This window comes from Dasypus novemcinctus, chromosome X, assembly GCF_030445035.2.
Source record: "Dasypus novemcinctus isolate mDasNov1 chromosome X, mDasNov1.1.hap2, whole genome shotgun sequence".
Lineage (NCBI taxonomy): Eukaryota > Metazoa > Chordata > Mammalia > Cingulata > Dasypodidae > Dasypus > Dasypus novemcinctus.
In genome coordinates, this window is record NC_080704.1 from 36,893,634 (window position 1) to 36,919,769 (window position 26,136).

The 26,136-nt window shown below is 35.6% G+C and overlaps 1 protein-coding gene across 3 annotated transcripts in view; it reads right to left on the bottom strand.

Annotated features, from left to right (window-relative positions):
* The window catches only part of DMD (dystrophin), a 2,676,723-nt gene that overhangs the window by 1,615,025 nt on the left and 1,035,562 nt on the right, over positions 1-26,136 (bottom strand). For all 3 annotated transcript variants that reach the window (XM_058291720.2, XM_023592525.3, XM_058291721.2), the window contains 2 exons: positions 3,087-3,275; positions 2,243-2,424 (listed from right to left, as the gene is read on the bottom strand). In XM_058291720.2, the coding sequence (XP_058147703.1) occupies positions 2,243-2,424; positions 3,087-3,275 (371 nt within the window). The remainder of the gene's footprint in view (positions 1-2,242; positions 2,425-3,086; positions 3,276-26,136) is intronic.

Consider the following 26,136-nt stretch of genomic DNA (forward strand, 5'->3'; position numbering starts at 1 on the left):
AATTTAAAATAATGAATGAATATAAATAGCAAGAATCTATACTTGTTTAATAGCAATTTACTATGCCTCCCTACTCCAAAGTAATTATATAATATTTGGAAACAATAGGTAATGTAGCAAGATGAAGCTAACCATTAACAAGACCATGTAAATAGAAACAGAACAGGTCAGAATATATTTAAACCATTAAATAAGACCTGAAATTATTTTTATCAAATACTGACAACATCCTTTTGTCATAATTAGCCTTTTCTGTTTCCTTCAAAAAAAGTCTGTAAAAAATCAGGTCCAGCATAGTTTGCATAATGGCTTCTGTCATTTAGAATTTAAATGTTTTATGCTTGAAAACATGCAAAGTTGTTGGAAGTGATAAGGAAGAGTGACTGCTATTTACAAACTCTTCCGAAGATTTCTGAATTTGTTTTGCTTAAATAATAATTTGGGTATTTGTATTTCTGTCCATTATCCAGAAACAACTATTGCTACAAGTGGTTACATATTAATGTCTCATTTTTAAAACTCTGTAAGATATTTCAGCCAAAGCCTGCTAAAATGTTGACCTTGCCTTCTCGATAATCATTCTAAAAGCTTTAACCCAACTGGAAGTCTCTAAATCTTCCCTAAGGACAAACTATTTTTAGGATTTCCATCCTCTAGTGGAATGGGGGTGAAGAAATCATACACACACACCTACACCCAAAAACATAGCCTGATATCCCTTTAACAAGGGAATTTTAAAAAGTAACGATTTTTAAATATTATAAATGCATATAAAATAGTTGAGATTTCAATATCAAGTTAATTCTCTCAGTTTCAGACTGCCATTATTTAATTGATTATTGTGAATAGTTAATGCCATATTACTAGTACTTTTCAAAAATGGGAGGGGAATGATGGGAACTTTCTCCTCCAGAAGAGGATGGAGAAATAGCATGCCCAAAGGAGAGGATCGTGGTGCTTCTGTGGGAAAGCCTTGAAAAGATGAGACTGGATTTTGTAGACTTTCTAATTTTGCCTGAGATTTCTTTATTTAACTTGCACAGATGCACACAAATAGCAGTTCTACCATGAAGAATATTGCTGTATTACCACATGTAGGTGACTCTGTATCTTATGATTTATGCTGATAAATGGGTGGAGGATATTAGTGGAGCAGTGGGCATGAGGGGTAAGGGGACTCAATACTGTAATTATAATATGAATATTATAATTCTCACCTCTGGGGTTAGTTAACAATCATCAAAATTATCACAGCAAGAGTAAAATGTTAATACCTCCTGGTTTGGAATACAGATATATTTATGAAAATTATATCTAACATATGCCTTATTTATTCTTTCAAAAGATGTGAGCTTAGAAATGTTTTTCCCCTTTCCTTACTGTCACACTATAATTTAGTACTGGGATAGCAGTCCTTACAGCATATCTAATGAGTTTGTTTGGTCCAATTTTAAAGCTTTTTAATCTTCATAAATAATAGCTAAGTAAACTTAAGGTGCTTGGACAATTTCTTTAGCTTAATGTATTCAAATCCACAGCTGGCACTTCATTCCTTTCTTATTTAAAAATAAATCTATCTTATCTCCATAGGCTCTACATGAATACACATACTGAACAATATAAATCTAAGCAACACATCCAGAATGATGAGATCTACTTGTTAAATTTATGAAAAACATGACATTTTCAGAAATGTCTCAAAAACCTCTTTGTTGATTGCCAATATATATTTTTAAAATAATTCATAGGCACAAACTACTTGAAACTTGAATAAGGATTTCCAAACACAGAGGAGAAACATTTTTTTTGCAAGAGGATTTCCATAAACAGGAGAAACTCCTTAAAGTATTTGAGGGTTTTTCCTTCCAGTGAGAACTACCCTATCAACTATATCTAATAGGTGATTTTTATGGACATGGTTTCTTGTGAAGGTTTCTGTGACCATCTACATTCACCTTTTATTTTTTGGAGAAAAGCTGATAAGTATTAATTATGTAAAAATATTGACAAATCTTAAAGCACAGTTATGAAGATAATGGCCCATCAATCTAATATCTCCAGTCCATTTACAAAAGTGGCAACTAAAATATTACAGACATGAAAATCCAAATGAAATCTCTCCTGAAGAAGAGTTGAATACCTTAAGGACAAACTGAGAATCCTGCTTAACCTTGCTACTATATCAAAGAAATGATAGGATTCCAAAACTTGCCATTTCTCTTAATAAACAACAAAGACTTACTTGCTTTGTTTTTCCATACTAGCTACCCTGAGGCATTCCCATCTTGAATTTAGGAGAGTCATTTGTTCTTGAACTTCACTCTCTTCATCTTCTGATAACTTCCCTGTTCCAACCAGTCGACTTCCCAAGTGTAGAACATTGCCAACCCGTCCCTGGTGGGACGTCAAGTCCATCATGTACCCCTGACAAAAAAAGGAAGTTGACAATATAAACAGTGTAGGTAAATCATTGTGGGTTTGAAATCTTTTTTTTGCAATTTAAAAATGGCAGCCAATTTACACTCTATTCCCTGTAAAAATATTTTGACTCTAGTTTAAGGAAACCCAATGCAATTTTTAATATGAGTTAAGGAAACTTATTATCTTAGCTCACCTGCTGCAGAAGCAGACCCTGAAGTAAGGATTTTTTTTGTGCAAGATTTATTAAAGAAGAGCTCCCAGGAGAGACCGGCAAGGAAATAGCAGGAAACAGGATAAGGAAGCCAAGTAAGGGTGTCATCTCAGGAAAAGTCTCTCACTGACAGTAATTCAGCCTGGTAACCCACAGGTACTCTGGAGTGTAAGTTATGCCTGTGCCTCAGAATTGTCTTGACTCATGAGAATGAAACAGTTTTAATATTCCTCTACTGACAAGTCGTTGGCAATATGAGCTCTCAGCACTTTCAGGGGTTGTTCTCCAAAGGAGAACTTCAAATATTGGCTACTGGAATCCCAAGCATATCTGATGAAAATATATTTGCTTCCATTTCAAAATAAAAACTATATTGCCAAAATACAAGGATCTGATAAAAATAGTTGTGGAAAGAGTCATATGCTGTGTTTCATAAATCAATGCTTTGTTTTACCTCATGAGTATGAAACTGTTCTTTCACTTCTTCTACATCATTAGAAATCTCTCTTTGTGCTTGCAATGTGTCCTCAGCAGAAAGAAGCCATGAGAGTACTTCTTCTAAAGCTGTTTGATAATTGTCCAGGTTTACTTCAGTCTCCATCAATGAACTGCCAAATGACTTGTCTTCAGGAGCTTCCAAATGCTGAACAAGAAAATAAATCGGGTGTTATAAAATTAGTATCTTTGCAGACTGTTCCAGTACATTAAATGATAAATCGAATGAAATATTTAAAATGCTAGAAATGTCCACTTGCATTATCATAGACATAAACAGCAGACTCATACAGTAGCAAGCCTGCATTTTAATATTCACACACACACAAACTCTCAAAAGGCAGCTGAAATACACACCAAATTAATACTTTATTAAAGCTCTTCTGGATTAGTATAAAGAGTGAATTAACAAAGCATCTCTTCTTGTGGAAGTATAGATGCTATGAATTTTCATACATGGGTAACTTTCTTTCTGTTCATATTTTTAATCTTTTACATGTTCATTATTGGTATTATATTTATATATGTTTGTACTGGCATTAAAGGAAACATCTCTTCCTGAGATGCCCTAAGTAATGAGATGTATCAGAAAATTTAGACTAGTAAAGATCTCAGTACAAAGTAAGTGGAGGGGGAGGGTAAAATGTAAAAGAACTTTCTGGTCCATACCTGTCTCAAATTTCTAATAGTACAATGATTTCTATGGGATGAAGCCTTTATTTCCAAAGGGCCATGGCGTAAACTGCAAAATATTATTTTAAGAGAAGTAAAATAGGATGAATTTGCTACCCCATAAGTAAATATAATTAGCAGGATGTTAATTGAGATTCCCAATAGTTGTCTCAGAATTTCTGCAGGGACTTCAAAGCTAAGAGCAAAGTGTACAAAAGTGTCTATAATTCTAAAGAGAGGATTCAGGCCACCTATGAAGGAATTGCTAGGAATTTATCACAACATTGGTTCTGCAACAGCTCAAAGGTATATGAGAAGAAGCAATCATTTGATTGACGAAAACAGGTGGGAAAGGCTTCCTCTGGAGTGGCTGGAATGTTATGCAGATCCATACCACCTACCCACCTGGAGCCAAGAGATGGAGACTTGAAGTGAATCACCTGTAGAGGGCAGAGTAATTTCTAGGATGGAATGTTGACCTCTAAACCTGGCTGTGTGTTTGCAGAGATTCAGAAGCTATCAGAACACTGCTATCCCAAGGAGAGGGTTCTTGGGATGACCAGATGTGATTCTGCTGATTTATCTTTAGGGCAATTAGCAAGAACAAAAAATTGAGCCAATAAGGCAAGTCTGCATTTTCATTTGGATCAAGTGGATTTATGGTAAGTTCCTGGGCTTAAGAAGTCCTGAGGACTACATTGAAGAAGATTTTTTGAGATAAGGGACAAAAGCAAACTATTTATGGAATTGCGCGCACGCACACACACACACACACATATACACATATGAGAAATATTTGGAGAGGAATTTTCTGCGCATTCCAATGCAATGGAGTCTAAAAACAGGATTGTACAAAGTAAACAAAAGGTATTACAGAAAAACCAAAAGCCAACTGGAGGATTTCATTGTGTTGGTAGAACAAATCCAACCTCTGAATGTTATTCCCTGGCATACTGTACTTGAATTTTCAAGATCCCTCAATGCTGGGCCTTATCCCGTTGAACTGCTGGCACCAACTTAGCTGTGCTCTTTTGACAAATGCTCCAATTTTGAAACATTACTATTGTAAATTTCCCCAACTGTTAAGCTCTTTAAGATGACAAAGCATAGGGTCACTCTTTAGTAAAATATTTTCATCAAATGACACACTCTTTACCTATCTCTAGAGAACTAGAAGAAAGATGTCATCTTGATAAGTCAAAATCATCCAAATCTAGAATCTCAAACAGCACATCAGTGCCCCAACATAGCTATTCACATGGGACCCCAAAATCAAAGGCAATTTCTAAAGGTCATAGAGGGTAGAACACGTTCCATGGTGCATTTCCTCTCTCCATTCTTAATACTGGTAATAATAAACATCAACTTTAGCATTACGGGGAGAAACATCATATAAATGTAGCCTGAGGGGTGTGTATAGGGAAGGCTAGCTTCATAAGTGTACAATTTGAGAAACCATTCAGGGTCCTGCATTCAGAAGGCTGCCATGCCTGCTTTAATGTTCTGCTGTGGCCATCTTGAAATTCTTCATTATTTTATATTTGAACATGGGTTTTTTAGAGAAATCCAATAGGACCATAAAGTTTGCATGTGAGCAGGGGAAATAAGCACAATATGTGTAGGTGCCACATTTGCATATAGTGTTTTCAGTGACCTGTGAGCACAGAATTCTAGTGAACCCTCCATGTGTAGGAATTTGGTGAGACTCAAAGCAAGAACAAACTAAGGGTGTTACATCTCTGACTGAATAAGTGAAGGTACTCACAGCCCCGAGAGGCCACTCTCCATTTGAATAAGGAACTTGCTTCAAATACAGAAAGAAGGGAATTTGATGACCAAGAAACCCTATCACATCCTTTCTCACGCATTTACTTCCCTGTCTTAGCCAACCACTTATGCTGAAACTGAAAATATGAAAAGAAAGGGAAAGATAGGCAATTCATAGTTACTTTTCCTTACAGTCCTTTCTTACTCATCACAAGCTGCAGGTGAAATATTGGTAGAATGTGTGTATATCAAGCAGAGAAATAAATAGAGCTGAGCTGTGTTCAGCACTTCCACATTCTGGTAAAAACAAAATACATATGCATGTATGAACTACAAAATATGAATTACATAATTTTGGTGACTCTTCATATGAATTAAATGCTCTTACATTTGCACTGGAAACTGGAATTGCCCAATATAAAGATGAACTGCAAAATTCATGCTAAAACTTTATTTTTTAATTTTTTCTTTACTTAGAACATTCAATAACAAATAACAAATACCATGGCAAGTCAAGAGGGAGACTGTAAAATAAAATAAATGGCTTAATATTTTTGTACTTTTAATATCTCCTTTTTCCCTGCTTTCTGAACAAGGAGCATTTTCATTATCCACTGAGTCTCACAAATTATTTAGTTAGCCCTGTGTGTAGGTGAAAAAAAAGTAAAATCCTAGACATTTTGCCTTCTTTGGGTTACAGATGAGAGGAATTGAGAGATTTATTATGTGCCGTACAACATGCATATTAAACCCAGGGGCTTTAGATGCATTCAATTTAGATTTGAATCCTGACTTTGACCTGAGGTCTTGTGACCATGGGAGTTTGTTAGCCCTAGAGTAAGTCTTCGTGACCTCATATGTGAAATGGGAACAAAATATTCTCCTAATAAGATTGCAGTAAGAATTAAAGGAGAGTATATAGGGTGCTTGGCAGAATGCCTGACCTTGTGTATGAACTCAATAATTAAGTAGATTATAGCCATAATTATCATTAGATTCTTGTACACATAAGAATACGTTTGAAACATAACCTGCCTCAAGGTTAACTTCTTAAATTGTAGTCCAGATTTCAGGAGCCGGACTATTACTGTAGGAAAAAAGACCCCAAAACCTTATAAGAGCAAACATCAATTATTTAAATCAACCCTCTGTGAAACTTGAAACTCAATCTAGCTGCTATTTCAAAGTTCAGTAAGCTGCATTACCAAACTTGAGTTCAAATTATCTTCTCCAAATGATAAATTCTAAACAGCATTATTACACAAGTAATACAACCCTATATTTTATCCATTTTAAAATTGGAATTAAAAATTAAACATTTTATGATTTACTAATATTTACAGAGACTTGCATTATTAGAGAAAATTTACAAAGACAAATCCTTATGTACAAATACATAAAGTCTAGTACTCATAAATTCCAAAATTCTGAGGATAAATGTTTTATCGGGGCATGTTTGTGAAACAAAAGTTTTGCAAAGTCAGTCTTATTAAAGCTAAATCAAACATGAATAAGCTGTATAAAATTACATAAATAACTCAATTGTTATTTATATTCAAGACTCTTTTTTTAGATAGATAATAGCTAGATAGCTAGATAGATGACTATGATCATTGTTAGCTAAGCTCTAAGTAGTTTTTTTTTTACTACACTACTATTTTTCCAATTGTAAGTCATGATCCATCATTGATTCATGAAATCATTTTATTGGGTCATGACAAGATTTCTTTTTTATTAAGTAGAATAAAAAGTCACTCTGTGTCACATATAATAAGGATTAGTATTGTCCTGTCAAATTTTGTTTCAGATATGCAGGTGTATGTATAGGTATGTGTTTATGTACATGTATATGTACATGTGTATCTGCATGTCCCTGTTGAAAATTTTGCTTTTCTCCTGCAGTTCACGAAAAAAAACTGGAAATAGTTATAGAATTTCAGAAGAAGTAAAATTATGAAAGAAGAAATTTGCTGGGATTCTATATTTACACATTTTCAATAGAACCCTTGGATGAAAACACATTTTTAAAATTCATCTTTAACAGAGAATATGGAAACAAAGAAAGATAGAGTTAGGCTTTTTGGTTTCAGAATTTCATTTTGTAACTGAGTGTGTGGCTAGTTCATATATACGTACATATGTATTATGGCATCAAAGGAAGTTTTCTAGGAAATTTAGTCTTCACTTTTTACAGATGAAGATCGATGTATAGCAAAGAGAGCCAGCAAATAATTTCATGAACAGAGATGACAGTATCTTGAACTGGAACTAGTGTTTTTTCCTACTCTGCAATCTTATTCTAATTTCTGTCTTTATCATAGTAGTTTAAGTTTCTCTGCAGTACATTGGGCAAATAGTGATTCAGCTGAGAGACACAACAATGAATGAATGAAGCAATTCTGGTTGTGTTCAACCTTAAAAACACTAAAATGTTTCAACATTTTCCATACAACTTCAGAGGCTTAATTACTGACCTTTTGTGTGAGGAATTATTAGTTATTGTCACCTATGTTTCCTGAAGATGTAACTAATGCATAAAGGTGGAGGAGTAGAGAAGGAAAAGGTAAAATGATGAGGGAAAACAAATGACTACATGTGTTAGCCCTGCAAAATCAAGGGCAAAATTTGGAAGTTTATTTCCAGTAATAGAAATTGTCATAATAAAGTAGAGACATATAGCCCCAACACTATTCTAAACATAAATATGTTTTAGAAAACCAGTTTACCATCTGTCTAAACTTGGGTAAGTTATTTAACACTCTATGTCTCAGTTTCCTCATTTGTAAAACAAAGAAAATAGAAACATCTCCATGGGATCGTTGGAAAAATTATATGCGATAATGCATATAAAATGCTAAGCACATGCTAGCTTCCAAGAAATGCTCTGCAATGCCTGTATTTGGGGACCAATGTTCATTGAAATGGCAAATGAATTTTATGAGGAAACACAGTTGAATGAGCTGTGTGTATTTTTAGAAGCATGATTTTTGCAATTCAGACAGAGATAAGTCATCAAATAGTTACATAGGTAGTGAAACCAGCAAGCCAGCAAACCACAAAGCTCTTAGAAAAATAGCTGGGACATTTCCAGAGAGCACAATCTATCACTGAGCAGTTTTATATTGATGATGAAACTTATCTCTTTTGGCAACATTCCCCAATTTCAGGCTTAAAAGGTGATTCAAGTCTTAACCTGGATGAAAACAGTTTTATTGTTCTTGAATGCATAAATTTTTCCAAAAAATTTGAAAATTTTATTATTAGTTACTTTAAATGAGTCATACTTGTTTTTTTTTTTTTATAGAATCTAAGTCAATGTATGGATGGTAAATGTTTCTGGTGTATCCTATAATCTTTTTATCCCTGAGTGAAAGATTATTTCAGCTCTAAAGGATTACAGAGGGATAACTAAGTGCTTCTTTTACTAAACAGAAGAGCGTTTCAGAGAAACCAGGATTAGTATCTACCACATTTCCACTGTGTTTCTTCAAAGATATTACACGTAAACCAGGGTATTATTCACAGTATGAAAAATGATTACAGAAGTGATTTACGAGAAATTAATCCATCAGGCTACACTGTACATGACATTCAATCTAATGATACCATTAAACAGGTAATTTTTAATATTGTTTGTGCCTGAAATTCAGTCCAGAATTTAGCCCTAATGAGAATTTAGGAAAAATTATGGCCTGCTCTTGTAGCAATATTAAAACAGCAATCACAACCACAACAACTATACATATAACAGCAATAACAACAGCTGCCTTTATTTATGGGGCATTAAAGTCAGTCAATTTGCTAACCATTTTACATGTATCATATAGCTTTCACCATAACATGTCAGAATGACACAGAATAGTAGGATGAGGAAATGGAAGCAGAAAAATTACATAACTTACCAAAGGTCATACAGTAGGTGTTCTAATATTTAAAAACACTTTGTCTGGACTCCAAAACACATGTGTTTACTGCAATTTGAGAAATCTCTTTCAATGAAGGAAATGAAGATTTCAGAAGCTATGATATAGAACTTTCACAAAATATCCTAATATTTTAAAAAATAATAATAACGTACTTTTTTCCTTCTCTTCATTTTCACCAATTCAGAGTCAATGGTTTTGACACTACTGAGAAAATACCTGGGGTCCATTATTTTGTTGAGACAGAAATGAAATGTAAAGTTCAAAATGATGCTTGCAATACACAGACTCTGATATCACACATAGAAGGGGGCAACAGAAAAGGCAGCTATGTGGTACCGCCCAAGTAGTGATACTGACTTTCATATTTAAGACAGATGAAGCCGAGCATAAAATAATACTACCATCAATATGTTCTAAAGGAAGGCATGTGCCAACTCCTTCTGGGAACCCTATATGTTCTATTAATTCTATCATCTGCCTTTATTTTCTTAATAGTAACAATTTTCAGTTTTATTTTTTATTAATATTAGCTCATTTTTACGTAAAGGAAATAGGCCAAAACCACGGCATCTTTTCATGTCAGGCCAGTGAGAAGAAACATTTGTTTATAGTACCTACATTTTTCCTTTGACCCTTTTTTTAAAAAAGATTTATTTATTTATTTCTCTCCCCTCCCTCCATTGTCTGTTCTCTGTGTCTATTCACTGTGTGTTCTTCTGTGTCTGCTTTTATTCTTATTAAGTGGCTCTGGGAACTGATCCTGAGACCTTCCAGAATGAGAGAGAGGCGATGATTCTCTTGCACCACCTCAGCTCCCTGATCTAGTGCGCCTCTTATTCTCTCTTCTCTGTGTCTCTTCTTGTTGCATCATCTCACTGTGTCACCTCTCTGTGTGGGCCAGCACTCCTGCTCAGGGAAGCACTCTGCATGGGCCAGCACCCTGTGTGGGCCAGCTCGCCACACGGGCCAGCTTGCCTTCATCAGGAGGGCCTGGGTATTTAACCCTGGACCTCCCATATGGTAGACAGGAGCCCAGTTGCTTAAGCCATATCTAATTCCCTCTTTTGACTCTTAAGGAAAGACAGACCATTCTTAAAGAAAGTGCTAATGGTATTAAGATCTGGAAAGATGCTGGGTAGGTTTCATTATCTGCTACAAATCCTGCCCTCTGTCTCAAGGAAAGTAATGGAGGACCAGAATAGTCCTCTGTCCTGCTGGTCCAGATAGCCCAAACAGTCCATGTAGAGAGTCAGCTAGAGGCCACTGGCAGTTCTTCCATTTTTACCATTGGCTCCTAACAGGAGTGACCACGCCTCAGGGTTGATATTTCAGGGTCCCTGGGCAACTAAAGTTTTCCATGTTAGTTTTGAGAACTGAGAACAACACATATAGACTCATTGAATCTGATAGAAATAAAAAGGGCATGAAACATTTTGACTAGTTTCTATTTCTTGCAGTGCTGACATTTATCCCAATTTCATTTAAAAGACTCTAAAGTTATGGTAGGCTAAGAGCTAAAAGGAATCATTCTTGTCTTGGAGATAACACTAAAAAGGAGTTAAGGGTGTGTGTGAGTGTGTGTAAAGCTCAAATGTTATACTCTATCACATTATGGGCTCAACTGTTTTCCTCCTCTCTCTCTCCCATAAGTTTAGAAACCTACGAATCACCCATTTTCATTTTTGCCTACCTACTTACTTATTTCTCCCTTTACAACATTAAAAAGAAAAAGGCTTTCCCACAAATCATTCACAACATATTCTCCATTAATGTCCAGTCCAAATTCTCCATTAATGTCCAGTCCAAATCTCTTCTCCTCTATGACTTTACTTGGTCCTTTACAATAATGCTCTCCAATTTTGTAAATTGTTCATCTTTATCAATATAATACTTATGATTGCATGCCCACTTTTTTCTATCACTGTGTGCTACAGCAATTTAGAGGACTGATTGAGTTCAGCTTCCTACTCATCTTTCATCCAATCCATCAGGTATTTTTAAAAATCTGGCTGATAAAATTTCATTTTCCATGACCTAAATCAGATTTTCTTACAACCCCTAATGAAAATAGCTTAATAGTTATAAGACAGATCCAAAACCTACTGAAACACTACATTTGCAATATTTTTAAATAGATGTGAAAATTTTCTTTTCCAGTTTTTGTCTGTAGGTGTGAAAGATTTTATAAGTGACACACTTATGGTGAGAATATTGCCAAATATCCATTTTAAATGTTCTCACTTTAGCATGAATTTCTTATAAAATAGAGTTATTTGCTTCATCATTGTTAATAAAGTTCCTCTGCATTGAAAAGAGAGATACTAAAGCTCAGATTTGGAATACTTGACTTTTTGAAAAAGAAAATACCTCAATCTTTTCAACTATTTTGCCATGAGATAACCAGAGCATCACTCTGAAGTAAAGAAGAAAAATTTTTCTGGGACACTCCTATTTCATTGAAAAATATTGTAAATATTCTACTCTTTAAGATAGTATAATCTGCAGACACACTTAAGTGTTCACATACATTTCAAGACATCAAGAACAACGGGGGTTCCAATGAAGAAGGGTGGTTCCCTGCTATCAACCCATACTATTTAGGATCTCTGACTTTCCCCTGCAGATAGCAAATACCATATATTATGTGCAACCACCTGAAAATCTATACATCAACAATGATTAAAACTTTGTTTTCTTAATTTTTAAATAAAATATAAAGATGGTGAGGCACTGTAATATTTTCTTCTAGCATCCCAGGGTGCTCCACTTTGTTGACTCTGCTCTAATCCATAATCCATAATGCTTTCTTTTTCCTTGAAACTCCTATAGAATTTGCAGTCGTAACACTAGTGTAAGGCATTGGGTGTTTCCTATTTGTATGGTGTGGTGTAGGCATTCACTATATTATCTAACTTAACCTTACAAAAGGGATGATCATTGTCTACATTTTACAGTAAGGAGCCCAGACTCACAGAGATTAGAAACTTGGCCAATGTCATACAGCTAATTAATAACAGGTTCAGGTTTAAACACAGTGACTGTCTCATGGAAATCTGTAATTTTAACTCTCTTGCCAGATATTTTAATAGCTTGAAGGGTAGAAACATATTTCCATAAGATCATTAGATTTGTAAAATTGTATTTGAAAACCAAACTATAATAATACACCATATTTCATGCGAGTGTAATAATTATATTTCTCATTTACTCTGGAAATACTGATAGATATTTATTGATTCATCTACTCTCTCTCACCACCATGCCATACTGTGACCAATTTTAGATGTTTATAAGAAGATGATTGGTTTCAGTGTACAATTTTCACACTCAATGTGGTTCCTATGATGCTAGAGAAATTTTAAATGGCTTCATTAGCATAATGCTCTAAAAATTACTGGCATATGTGTATATATTTAAACTTTTAAGAACACCACTTACGATATGGGCACTGTAAAATATGTGACAACAGATTCACTGGAAGTCAATGTTGTTATATAATCATACTTTAAACATGTCAAAATTTATAACATGCCAATTGTATATTCCAACTTGTTTGCCCTACATTGGAAAACAGAAAGAGAAAGAAACAGAAGGGGAAAAATACAACTTGCTAATTTACATAATAAGATCAACATTACGTTTAAAAACAGTTTCATTACATTTGTAAAATACTTTCCAGTAGAATCTATTTCCCATTTTCTTGATTTGTGTAACCCCTGAAGACGTATCAGAAATATCACTAGTGGTGTCATAAAAATACATTGCTTGTATATTGCCTTTATTTTATTGTGCATTAGGAGGGAAACCAAATTTTTGCCACATACATACACCACAGTAATGACTTAAATGTTGACTAGTAAAATTTGTCAGCAATTAAAAACCTTAACATAGAGATGACTTAAAAATTGTGCAAATGATCAAAAAGAGGAGAGCAAATACATGGTCAGTCCGTGGAAACTATAAATCAGGGAAAGGAAAATGCATTTCAGCTAGAAGGGAAATAGTCCAAAGTTTGTTTAGAATTGTCTGATTTAGAAAAGCTGGGATGCAGCTCCATCTGACCTATAAAGCTTTTCACATAATCAAATTGTGCCTAGGCCTGAAGGTACACAGATGACATTTGTTTAAAAGGATTGTGATTGCCTTGTAAACTTCTTTTACAATGTTATTAACTGGGGCTGTTCCACATACTCAGGGAATATTGCTCATCCTCCCACTGTCCCAGAACAACCATAAACTGCCAATTACCTTGGGGAATGGTTTATCAGAGTGTGGATTATCTGGTGCTCTTATCACTCTTGCCTTTGGCCTTTTCACAGCTCATTAGCACCTGAACAAGAAAGTTGTGGCTAAGGAAGGAAAGGCTGCTGAAATTCTAAATAATTAATTTTGCTCCTTGTCAGCAGCTTATATTGCAAAGCTTTTAGAGATGCTAAACAAATTCAACAAAATGGGATTTACGAAGATATTTAATGTGCACAATTGCAATTTGCTCTGACTGATTTTTCCACCACTGTATAATCTGAAATATTGACTAAATTGACTGGAGGTTGTGCTGTCCTATGGGATTCAAAATCCTTTGTTGTTAGCATATGATGGGCCACCTTTAGAGAAGTCACTTCCAAGGAGAAATACATAACACTCATCACCAATACACTGACCATTTATCAGTGTGAAGGTGAGAAACTGAAAATCAGCTTTCCAAAGACAGATTTATGAAGACAAAATCAGTTCTTAGGGAGAGAAGCATATGCACAGTGAAAAGAGTCAACTAGAAAGTTTCTTGGTTTGTTTTACATTTGCCTGTGAATTTGATGCTACCCCTGAATTTGATGATACCTACCCCTGTCTGTCCTCTAGGGAAGAAAAATCACTTGCAATAAAGTACAATGGCCCTTACACTCAATTATAACTGATGGCTAATTGAGCTTGTCTTCATGACAAATATATAAATATGCATTTTTCATAGGACTAAAATAGATTTGTTTTTCAGCAATTACATTTCTACAACCCATAAGCAGGCTAAAGTAACAAAGGAACCAAATGCACTGTTCAAGAAATGATACATAAAATAGGAAATGATATAGAGAAAAAACTTTAAAATAAAATAAATAATGTACATTTGAATAAGGAATCATCTTTGTAAAGGCCACTGCAGAGCTGTTTATAATCCCATTTTTACATGATCAGAAATAAAATATAGAAAAAATATTAAATGAGCTTTCTATTCAGCACACACTTCTAAAGAATTTTCTTAAGCTTCTTTACACAACTGTCACTATGTAAGGATCAGTGAAAATGGGTTTAATGAAATATAAAGGTGGTGAATATATCGATCTTCATAAAATATAAAACTGAGCCTTCTCAAGAGGCAATACATATCACCCAAAACATAGCCTGAACAATGTGTTCAAATAAATAAACAAACTCATGTCAGGATTCATGAGACAAAAGGATTAAACTCCAAGTCACAAATATGGCATTTAAAAATAATCACATGTATACACCTATGGATTTAACATATAACGTATTTGTTGTTTGTTTTTTAATCCCTCCCCCCCCTTGCATCTTGCTTCTGTCTGCTGTGTCCATTTCCTGTGTGCTCTTCTGTGTGTCTGTATTTATTTTTATTTATTTTCCCCCCTTGCAGCTTGCTTGTTGTTTTTTGTTCTCTGTGTCCATTTGCTGTGCGTTCTGTGTTTTTTACTTGTCTCGCTTTTTGTCATGTCACCTTGATGAGTCAGCTCTCTACATCACTTGTGGGCCGGTGGCTCTCTGCGGCATGTGGGTGAGCCTGCCTTCACAAGGAGGTTCTGGGATGTGAACCCAGGGCCTCCCATAAGATAGATGGGAGCCCAACTGATTGAACCACAGCCACTTCCCTGTATTTGTTTTTAACAAAACATATTAGATCAAACCAAAACATATTTTATTGCTGCTGAAATGAGGAATTTTTTTTCCAAATATTATCTAAAAAGGATATTTTGATAAGCAAAATTTAAAAAAACACTTAATTATAATGAAATGTTTTAAACTTAGCATATAATATGTATACGTGTATGTACGTACATGTATATGTGCATGACACATACACATTAACTATAACACTGTTTTGAGGGGAAATAAGAAACTCAGAAAATTAAGTTTCTTTTATTAACTACTCATTATAGTTAATATATTTCTAAACATGGAAATCATAATGTCCATCCACTAGCATTTTGCTTTTTAAAATATACATATAAGCTATTCATAATCACTTCATAAACCTGCCTTTGTCTAGCCTAAGTAGTGACAATTATGTTAACAGCGTTGAAAACTTCCAATAGATAACTTGTTATAAAATTGTTATAATTGTGGATTTGTCAGAGAGAGGATCAAGTTAAAACATGGACAGGAAAAAAGGGTTTGTGGAGATACTATAACCATCGATTAGAGTGGATTTACTCATTAGAGTGATTAATGTCAACTAAGGGATTTGTAACATTGCTGTAACCAGAAGTTCCCCTTGCCCCTCACTTACAGCCAGTTTGTTTCACTCATTTCCATTCCTTTACATATTACCTTAGGAAACCAAGGGATTTATAACAATGTGGTCATTAAACACTTGTCCCTTATTTACAACCCCCGCTAAATTTTGTAATTTTCCAAGAGCTTCTCCAGCATGTGCTTGGACATTCCTTATTCACCATAATTGAAACATAACCTACCAGTATCTTCATCACTACCTCTACCTCCCTTTGTTTGAATCCCATAAAAAACCCTAAGCTCCTTAAACTTGGGGAGACAAATTTGAGGCAAGGACTCCTATCTCACATGCAGGCCAACCCTGCATTAAAGTTCTTTTTTTTTTTTAAAGATTTATTTATTTATTTCTCTCCCCTCCCCCCCCCCCCGACCCCAGTTGTCTGTTCTCTGTGTTTATTTGCTGCATCTTCTTTGTCTGCTTCTGTTGTTGTCAGCGGCACAGGAATCTGTGTTTCTTTTAGTTGCATCATCTTGTTGTGTCATCTTGTTGTATCATCTCTCCGTGTGTGCAGCGCCATTCCTGGGCAGGCTGCACTTTCTTTCGCGCTGGGCGGCTCTCCTTACGGGGCGCACTCCTTGCGCGTGGGGCTCCCCTATGCGGGGGACACCCCTGCGTGGCATGGCACTCCTTGGGCGCATCAGCACTGCACATGGGCCAGCTCCACACGGGTCAAGGAGGCCCGGGGTTTGAACCGCAGACCTCCCATGTGGTAGACGGATGCCCTAACTACTGGGCCAAGTCCGCCGCCTAAAGTTCTTTTTTTTCTCAAAATCTCAGTTTCATGGCATTGACTTGTGTGTGTGTCAGGCAGTGAGCCCTTGCTCAATAAAACAAGCAGCAAAATAGACACTGTACATTCAATATAGCTCATCTTTATTTTGTTGAGAAGAGCTCTGAAATCAGATGAAATTCTGGTTCTGTCACTTATTAAAGATGCAGTAATTCTTCATCAAATATTTACTGACCAACTATAAAAGGCCAGGCACCATTCTAGACAAATGTGATACAGGCAAATACAAAACAAAAATCTATATCCTTAGTGAATTAATAATATTAAGGGGAGACAAATGCTAAACAAAATCAATTGGGAGCTGTAAGTGCTATGGAGAAAAATAAAGCAAAGAGGGAAACAGGATGTGCCAGAAGGAGTATGAAAACCTAATTGAGGGGGTATCGCCTGACAAAAAAAAAAAAAAAAACATATAAAGGACGTGAGAGAGAGAAGGGTCTGTGAGCATACGGGGACAATGTGTTCGGGGCAGAGGTATGGAGAACAATGTGACTGCAGTGCAATGAAGGAGGTTGAGAATGGTGGAAGATGAGACCGGTAAAGAAATGAAGGGGGAGAGGGAAAGGATTGTATGCAGCCTTAAAAGATATTAGGACTGGATTTTACTCTGAGGGAGATGGGAAGCCATTAGGGGAGTTTCAGCAGAAGAGTGAAGGAATCAGGCATATTTTTAGACTATTCCAGCAGACAAAATGGTAGGTAAGGTAAGAGTAAAAGCAGGCAGACCATCTTAAAGGTTATTTCACTAATCCAGAAGAGCAATCAGCATGGTGGCAATAAAAATGGTGAGAAGTGATCAGATTCTCAATATAGACCTGGCATAGGTAGGCTTGGCATGATTTTCTGACAGACAATGTGGGGTGTGAGATAACAGGAAGCTAAAGTTTGACTCCAAAGTATTTTGCTGGGACAATTGAAAGGATGGGAAGAACTGTGGATGAAAGAGACTTGGAGAGCATTCAGTTTGATTTTGAACAAACTGACTAGGAGTAGATGGGCAGTTGGGTACATAAGTCTGGGGTTCCATAGAAAGATATGAGGAGGGGATAATCATTTGAGAAGCATCCACCTAAAGATGATATTTGATGCCAAGGGGCTAGATGAGCTCATCAGGGAAATGAATGTAGTCCAAGGATTGAGCCCAGAGTTACTGTGATGTTGGGAGGTTGGCTTGATGAAGAGAAGTCAGCAAAAGGTCCTGAGAAGCAGCTGTCAGAAAGACAAAGGAAAACCAGAATGTGTGGTGCCTTAGAAACCAAAGAAGAGGGCATAAACACCTGTCTCTAATACTCCTAAGTTTATTTAAATGGCTTAGTTTAAATAGTATAGATAAAGAGCCTCAAATACTGCCAGGAACACAGTAAAATCTCAGTGAAGGTTAGCAAAATATGAAAAGAACAAATGATGTGTCCTTTAGCAACTCAATTGACACATATCATGCTGACGGTAATCGTATTTGCAGCAGAATGTATGGGGCAAATGAGTGCTACCGATATGCCACCGATGCATATTGCAAAGGGGTATAAAAAGGAGTGATTAGAAATAAATGTGATACATGCTAAAAACGTGGATGAACCTCAAACTATTCACTCTATTAAAATACCTTAGGCAAGAAAGTGGCTGTGACTCAATCAGCTGGGCTCCCTTCTACCATGTGGGAGGCCTTGGGTTCACGTCCCAGGGCCTCCTTGTGAAGGCAGGCTGGCCTGTGTGCCAGAGAGCTGGTGCAGCAAGATGACGCAACAAAGGGAGAAAAGCAGATACAGAAAAAACGTGCAGTGAATGGACACAGAGAAGAAACAACAAAGAATGGAACAAACCGCAAAGGGGGGGGGAATGAATAAATAAATAAATCTTTAAAAGAAAAAGACTTTAGACAAGAGAGGGTCATTGCTACATAATTCAATATATATATAATTATAGGAAATGTGAATTAATGTATAGTGACAAACAGATTAGTGGTTCCCTAGAGATAGGAGAGGAAAGGTGGAAAAGTGTGTGAAGGGGGGATAAACTATCTGAGAAATCTTTTTGGGGTGATTAGTATGCTCATAATCTTAAAATGTTGATGTTTTATAAGTGATTGCTTATGTCAAAAATAAAATTTTAGACCTTAAAAAAAAAAAAGGAGTGATTAAGAATATGAGCTCTGGAATCAAAATGTCTGGATTCAAATTCTTTCCTATACCACTTAAATGGAGTGCTCTCAAATGAAGATGGGGATAACAAAAGAAATACTACTAGTGTTGGTTAAAGTAATTAAATGTGTTAATATATGTACAGCATCCAAGTGCTTGTCTCTTAGTAAATTCTCAATAAATCTGGCTAATCCATGTGATGTAGCAGTGCTCCAAAATGTATTCACCAAATGCAATGAACGTGCCACACTGATGAAAGAGGCTGTTAATGTGGGAGGAGTGGGGAGTAGGGAGTAGGGTATATGGGAACCTCTGATATTTTTTAATATAAGATTTTGTGTGATTTATGTATCTTTTAAAAAAAGACAATAAAAATTTACTAAAAAAATAAATTGAAAAATGTAAAAAAAAAAACAAAAAAACACAACACATTGAGATACCATTTTACATCCATTAAAATAGCTACTAGTGAAAAACAGAAAATTTTAAGTGATGGAGAGGATGTAGAGAAATAGGGACACCCATTCATTGCTGGTAGGAATGTGAAATGGTGCAGCCTTTGTGGAAGACAAATTTGGCAGTTCCTTAGAAAATTAAGTATAGAATTATCATATGACCCAACAATCCCACTTCTAGGTATACACAAAAAATAATTGAAAGTAGGGACTTGGACAGATATTTGTACACCAATGTTCATAGCAGCATTATTCACAATTGCCAAAAGATGGAAGCACCCAAAGTGTCCATCAACCAATGAATGGATAAACAAAATGTAGTATACACACAATTAAGTTTTGTTCAGCTATAGGAAGGAATGTAGTTGTGATACATGCAGCAACATGGATGAGCCTTGAAACATCATATTGAGTGAAATAAGCTAAATGCAAAAAGATAAATATTGTATGAGCTAACTAACATGAAATAATGAGAATATGCAAATTCAAAATCTAGAGAATAGGTTAACAGGGAATGGGGATAGGAAGTTAAGGCTTAAAATGTACAGAATTTCTATTTGGAACAATGGAAATTTTTGATAATCAATTGTAGAGATGGTCGCACAACATTGTGAGCATAACTAATAGCATTGAGATATATATCTGAATGTAGTTACAAGGAGGAAACTTAGGTTATATATATGTTACTAGAATAATTTTTTTTAAATCCATATAACAGCATAATACAAACCATGAACTCAAAGTTAAACCATAGACTTTGGTTAACAGTACAATTTTTTAAAGTTTGCTTTCATCAGTTGTAGCAAATGTACAAGACCAATGCAAGGTGTTAATAAAAGGTGGTATATGGGAATACTGTATTTTATGCATGCTTGTTCTGTAAACTCACAGAATCTCTGATTTTAAAAAAGAATGAAAAATAAATAAATCTGGCTATTATGCCAATTAAATCAAGGTTAAAGTGATATCTTGCATATTCAATCAACAATACTAAAATAAGTACACATAGTACATTCATGTGTTACCCACTATGTAGTAAGCACTCTCTTAGATACAATTGAAATAAAGAAGAATAAAACACAGTACCTACCCTCAAGAAAATTACAGTCCAGTGGAGGAACAATCCAGGTAATTAAACACCACCAATATAATAGATCTACTATCATAGGGATATGCTCAAGAAGCAATGGAAGCAGGTTGATGGTAAACCAAACATTACCTGGGAAATGGGAAGTTTTATCAGTAATAACTTCCCAAAGCAGATGATACTTGAGGAAATCTGGTTAGATGAGGGTGGGCTTTCCAGACAAGGAATAAAAAGAGCATTTGGGATAGTTATCAGTCAAAAGAACTTGTTCAAAGGCACAGAGGTCTATAAAAGAGCACTGTGTGTGTGTGTGTGTGTGTGTTAGACAAAGGCAGGAAATTGTCAAGGGAGTCAGTGTAGCTAGTGAATATAATTTGTTTTTAGTGTTGCAGAATTGAAGCTAGGATGAAATAATAAAAAAAAAGTCTTAAGACCCATATGTCTTATAAAGACATTTTCCTTTATATTTTAAAAATAGAATCTACGTATTTATGTTTTATATATTCATAGCATACTTTATAATTTAGAGGAAACTACCGAAAACCATATAACTAAAAGCCGCATACTTTCCTATCTCCAATTAAACAATACTGAGACCAAACAAAAATAGCTTCTAGCTTCTTGCTCCAAAAAATGCCTGCTCTTCCAAGACTGAACAAAATAAGTATCTTTTTGTCAAGACTAATTCCTTGCTCCTTAAGATTCACTTCAAGACCACTGCTTTACTCTACCCACCAATCCAAAGCAATTATGTCAAAAGTATTGTCACATCCCAAACAGTTAACTGTCTTGCAAAACCTGGCTTAAAAGTCACCCAGTCCAGGTCCTGAAACCCTATAAATGTCCTTCTCCAATTTCCCCTCATTGACACACTACTAAGATGCCATCAATTTAGTATTTTCCCTTACAGCATTATGTCTAATAGGCTTAGTTTTGCTTGATCAATGAATTTTCATGCTAATCATTTTGTGGAGTTTATATGTTTGAAATACCACTCTGGCTGCAGTGTGGAGGATTGTCTGTGGGAGAGCAGAGTCAGGAAGAACAGTTAGGACACCAGGTTATAGACAGTACCTGGCGCTTAAATTAAAAAATAGAAGTGGGGACAGAGTGGAGAAAATGGACTTAAAACATATTTGGTCACAGAATCTACTGGACTTGGCAACTCTAAATATGGAGAGGAGAGAGAGGAAATGAAACTGACTTCTAAGTTTCTGGCTTGGACAAGAGGAAAGAGAAAGTTATGTGCAAACACACACAAATACAGCAACATTTTGTGGCATAAGGGTTTCAGTGAGCTAAATTTAGGCCAAATTATATTTGAGTGACTTTAGTACTAAAGCCACTGTTGTTCTGTAGTTCTGTTACTCAAAGCACAAGATGGAAATCCTGAAGGTGATCATTACCTCTGTGATAGAAAAGACCAAATGCAGAATATTTGTATTTTCCATACTTCATCTATTTGACACTAAGTCTGTAATACCTTTGCATAAAAGTTTTCACCTTTCTCTGCCTTTTTACTTTATTTTTTCTACCTTTATTTTCCTGAAGTCACATAATGGAAAATGTAATTATATCTTAATAAGCTATTTTATAAATATCTTTAACAAACTTTTCATTTCAGATTCTAAAATGTAATTGAAACTTCTCATCCCTCTACTGACACAACCTTCTCAAAGAATACTGGTAAACCTCTAAACACCAACTCCACCTGCCTCTCGCCCATCTCCATGTTCTTCAATTCCTTTGTAGCATTTGTCACTGTTAATGTGAATACCTTCTTCAAAGTCTTCTTTTCTGTTCTGTGTTATGGTACTCTCCTGATTAAATTATGCAATACACCTAACTTTCTCCCTCTGGTTCTATTTATACACACATTATATATATATACATATGTATATATACAAATATATGTATGTATATATAGAAACCATAAAACCATATATATGCATGTATATAATTATCCATAAAAACCCTAATATTCTGTCTTTGGACCTCTTCAGACTTTTTTGCACTGTTTCTTTCTGAAATCTTACATACTTTCATGGATTACTCTGTTATCTCAAAACAGTCAAACTACATCCACCAGCCCCTAATTTATATGTCAATACATTAAATGATCTGCTGAAAATAAACCTGTTCCCAAATCCAATTAGACAGCTCCACCTGAAGTTCTCCCTGGCATTTTGAACTTAACATAGCCCTTTCAATCTGTCCTTGCTAATGTCACAGTCCTCTAGATTTAGCCCCTTGACTCCCTGGGTTGAAGCATACAACTCCCCATTATTCAAAACTTGTAAATGGCCTTCTTTTGCCTACTGAATAAAATATATCACCCTTACAATGATATTCAAGACTCTGCATAATTTGTCCTCAATCTTCCTTTCTAGTTAGTTGTCTCTTCTACTTCTCCCCAACTGTAATATACCCTACACTCCAGGTATAAAATGAACTGTACATTCATGCTTCTACTGTTTTCTCATGTGGCCCCATAAACTGCAGTGATCTTCCCATAAGAAGCCCTCCCCGCCCCCCCCCCCCAAAAAAAAACATACCTAAATACCAAGGTTCATCTTTCAGTTCCAACTCCATCAACCTGCTTGGTTAAGATTTATGAATGTATGGTTTATATTCCCCAGTGAGTTTTAATGTGCATTCATTATACCTCTTAATTCTACGGGGACTTAAAGTAGTTGTAAAAGTGTCCAGTTCCTCTTGGAGTCCATAAGGACCTTGAGGACAAGTAAAATAACACTAGTATTTAGCACAACTCAGAACATCAATAAATACTTGCTCGATTGAGTGATGAGTATGACATCTTCACATGCTACATTATTATGTAAAGTTTTAAAGTACTAATGTATAAATTCAAAATAAAAATAACAGAAAGCCAATAGCATATATTTTTTTAAATCATAGGCTTCAGAAGTTCCAATATACTTACATTCAATTTTACTCTGCCACTTACTAGTTTGGCGACCTTTAGCAAGTCATTTAATTTAATCAGGAAAGTGGAAAAAATGAATGGTGGTAAACATTAAAGATCCTGTATTCAAAGTAATTAACAAGTTCTCTTGCCATATTATAGCATGTGTACAATGAATGGTAACAAAAGGATTATAAGAACAATTAACAGTGATAAAACGTAAATACAACCATTTTGAAAACCTTGATCTATTTTGCATTTCAAGAAAGTAAACAAGATTAAGCCAATGATTAAGAAATTATAAAGATGTATTTTTAAAGAAATAAAGAAACATTGCAATGTTTTTGTAGCAAAAGCAAAGTTGACACTATAATAATTTTAAAGGTTTAAAAAAAGAATATGGGGTTTGATTTTGTGAGATATGAATACGATTAAGCATTTTTTTCTCTTCATTTTTTTCATTAATAAGGAGGATTTGACTATGTCATTGAACTAATCTGTGTTTATCTGTGTATCTTTCCGAACACTAGAGGAACAACTGAGATAGGAGTTGGCATTAGGTGAGCTAAAAGTGCTTGAAAAATAAGTTTTTAGGAGTAATGCTTCCATAACTTGTTTCGCTACTGTTTTCTGTTCTTTTATTTTTTGACTTTGAAATAAAGCTGATAAGTGAATGAATGAATCAATACTAAATAAATAAGTAAATAAAAAGAAACAAAGGTCTTTTTTTTAAAACTTAGATTCATCATGGTACCTTGTCAGAATTATCTGCTTCAAATGATTTGAAAGTAAAAATTACAAAACTGCAGTCTATTCTGCTATTACAATAGTGAACACTGTATCAATATGAACATATTATGTCAAGCCCCAAAGCATTATAATGTTTTAAGGCATATGTGTCCTCATAAACAGCATGTATATGTATGGGCAAGTGAGAGGGTAATGTATATATAACACATTTCTCAGGGTTTACTTAGGTTTGCTTGACTTCACCAAAACAAAAAATTTGAAAATATATACCATTATGGATGAGGATGAGGGTACATGTTTGAAAACAATTTAAGAATATACCCTCAGCTAGAAATAGGCAGGTACAAATGGTTAATATTGTAGTGTGGACTTCCAGTTGACCAAGATGGTGGTATATGATGCATGAGGGTACAGTTCCCCCACAGAGTCCTTGAATAACTAGTCAGAACTGGCAGAGCCATCTTCCTCAAAATGCTGGAAAACAGATAAAGGGCTATGGTAACTGGGCAAGTGCTGAATAAAGAAAAAGTATCTTGAAAAGCAGTAGGCAAAGCCTGTGATGTCCCTGCTAGTCCTTCTGACACCCCTCCCCAGCATGTTGTTCAGCCAGCCCATGCTCCAATTATGGGACCCTGGCCCTATTCCAGAGGGATGAGAGTAAGCCCAATATGCATACTGGGGGGAAGCGGACTTGGCCCAATGGATAGGGCATCTGCCTACCACATGGGAGTTTCGCGGTTCAAACCTTGGTCTTCCTTGACCCGTGTGGAGCTGGCCCATGCGCAGTGCTGATGTGTGCAAGGAGTACCCTGCCACGCAGCCGTGTATACCATGTAGGAGAGCCCCAAGCACAAAGAGTGCGCCCTGTAAGGAGAGCCGCCCAGCGTGAGAGAAAGTGCAGCCTGCCCAAGAATGGCATCACACACACAGAGCTGACAGAACAAGACGATGCAAGAAAAAGAAACACAGATTCCTGGTACCGCTGATAAGGATAGAAGCGGTCACAGAAGAACACACAGTGAATGGACACAGAAATCAGACAACTGGGAGGGGAGGGAGAAAAAATTTTAAAAATGCATACTGGGGAGCATATATGACCATGCCAATCTATTGAATGGAAGACTGAATCAAGAAACTTTTCTCAGGCTTGCTCTCCCAGAATTTATCTTGAGGGCAGAGAAGTAGTTTACAGACAGTTAAAGCAGAGTAAGAAATAAATAAGCCAAAGCAGACTGGGGCAAAGGACTACCTACATTAAGTCATATAAGAGCATACAAAAAGGGTTGAAAGTCTATTTCAAAAGGAGTAGAGGGGACATTTGAATTCTTGTAAACAGGAGAATTCCTAAGGCCACTAGTAACCACAAGCCACTAGTTCCACACCGGCTCAGATCAGACAGAGGGGTCCCTACACTTAGCATTTGCCTTGGGTTGATCTTCTTGATAGGGTGGCTAAGCTCCAAAGAAGACCACCAGCCCAAGCAAAGGCAATTTACAGACTGTAAAAGGTGATTTTTGTTTTGGTTTATTTGTTTTTGTTAGTTCACTTGAGTTAGGCACTCAAGGAAATCTCTGTCATATCATTAGCTGAATACTAACTTAAGGAACAGACAATTCAGGGATTAAGTCCCAGAGTTAACACTTTCTAATATTAGAACGGACACTATGCAACAAAAGATTACAAGACAAAGACACAAGAAGCAATGGCCCATCCAGAGGAACAAGATAACAATCCAGAAACCATCAAAGAAAAGGATCAGACTTTGAAGAGAGATCAAAGAGATTTTTAAAAATGATCCTCAATATACTCAAAGATATAAAGCAAAAACACAGAGAAAGAATTTAATGACATGTGGAAAATGATGAATGAACGATAGGACAATCGGGGTAAAATTTCTGAAAAGGAAACTAACTGAAGTACTGAAGTTGAAGACCACAATAACTGAAATGAAAAGTTTCTTAGCGATTCAATA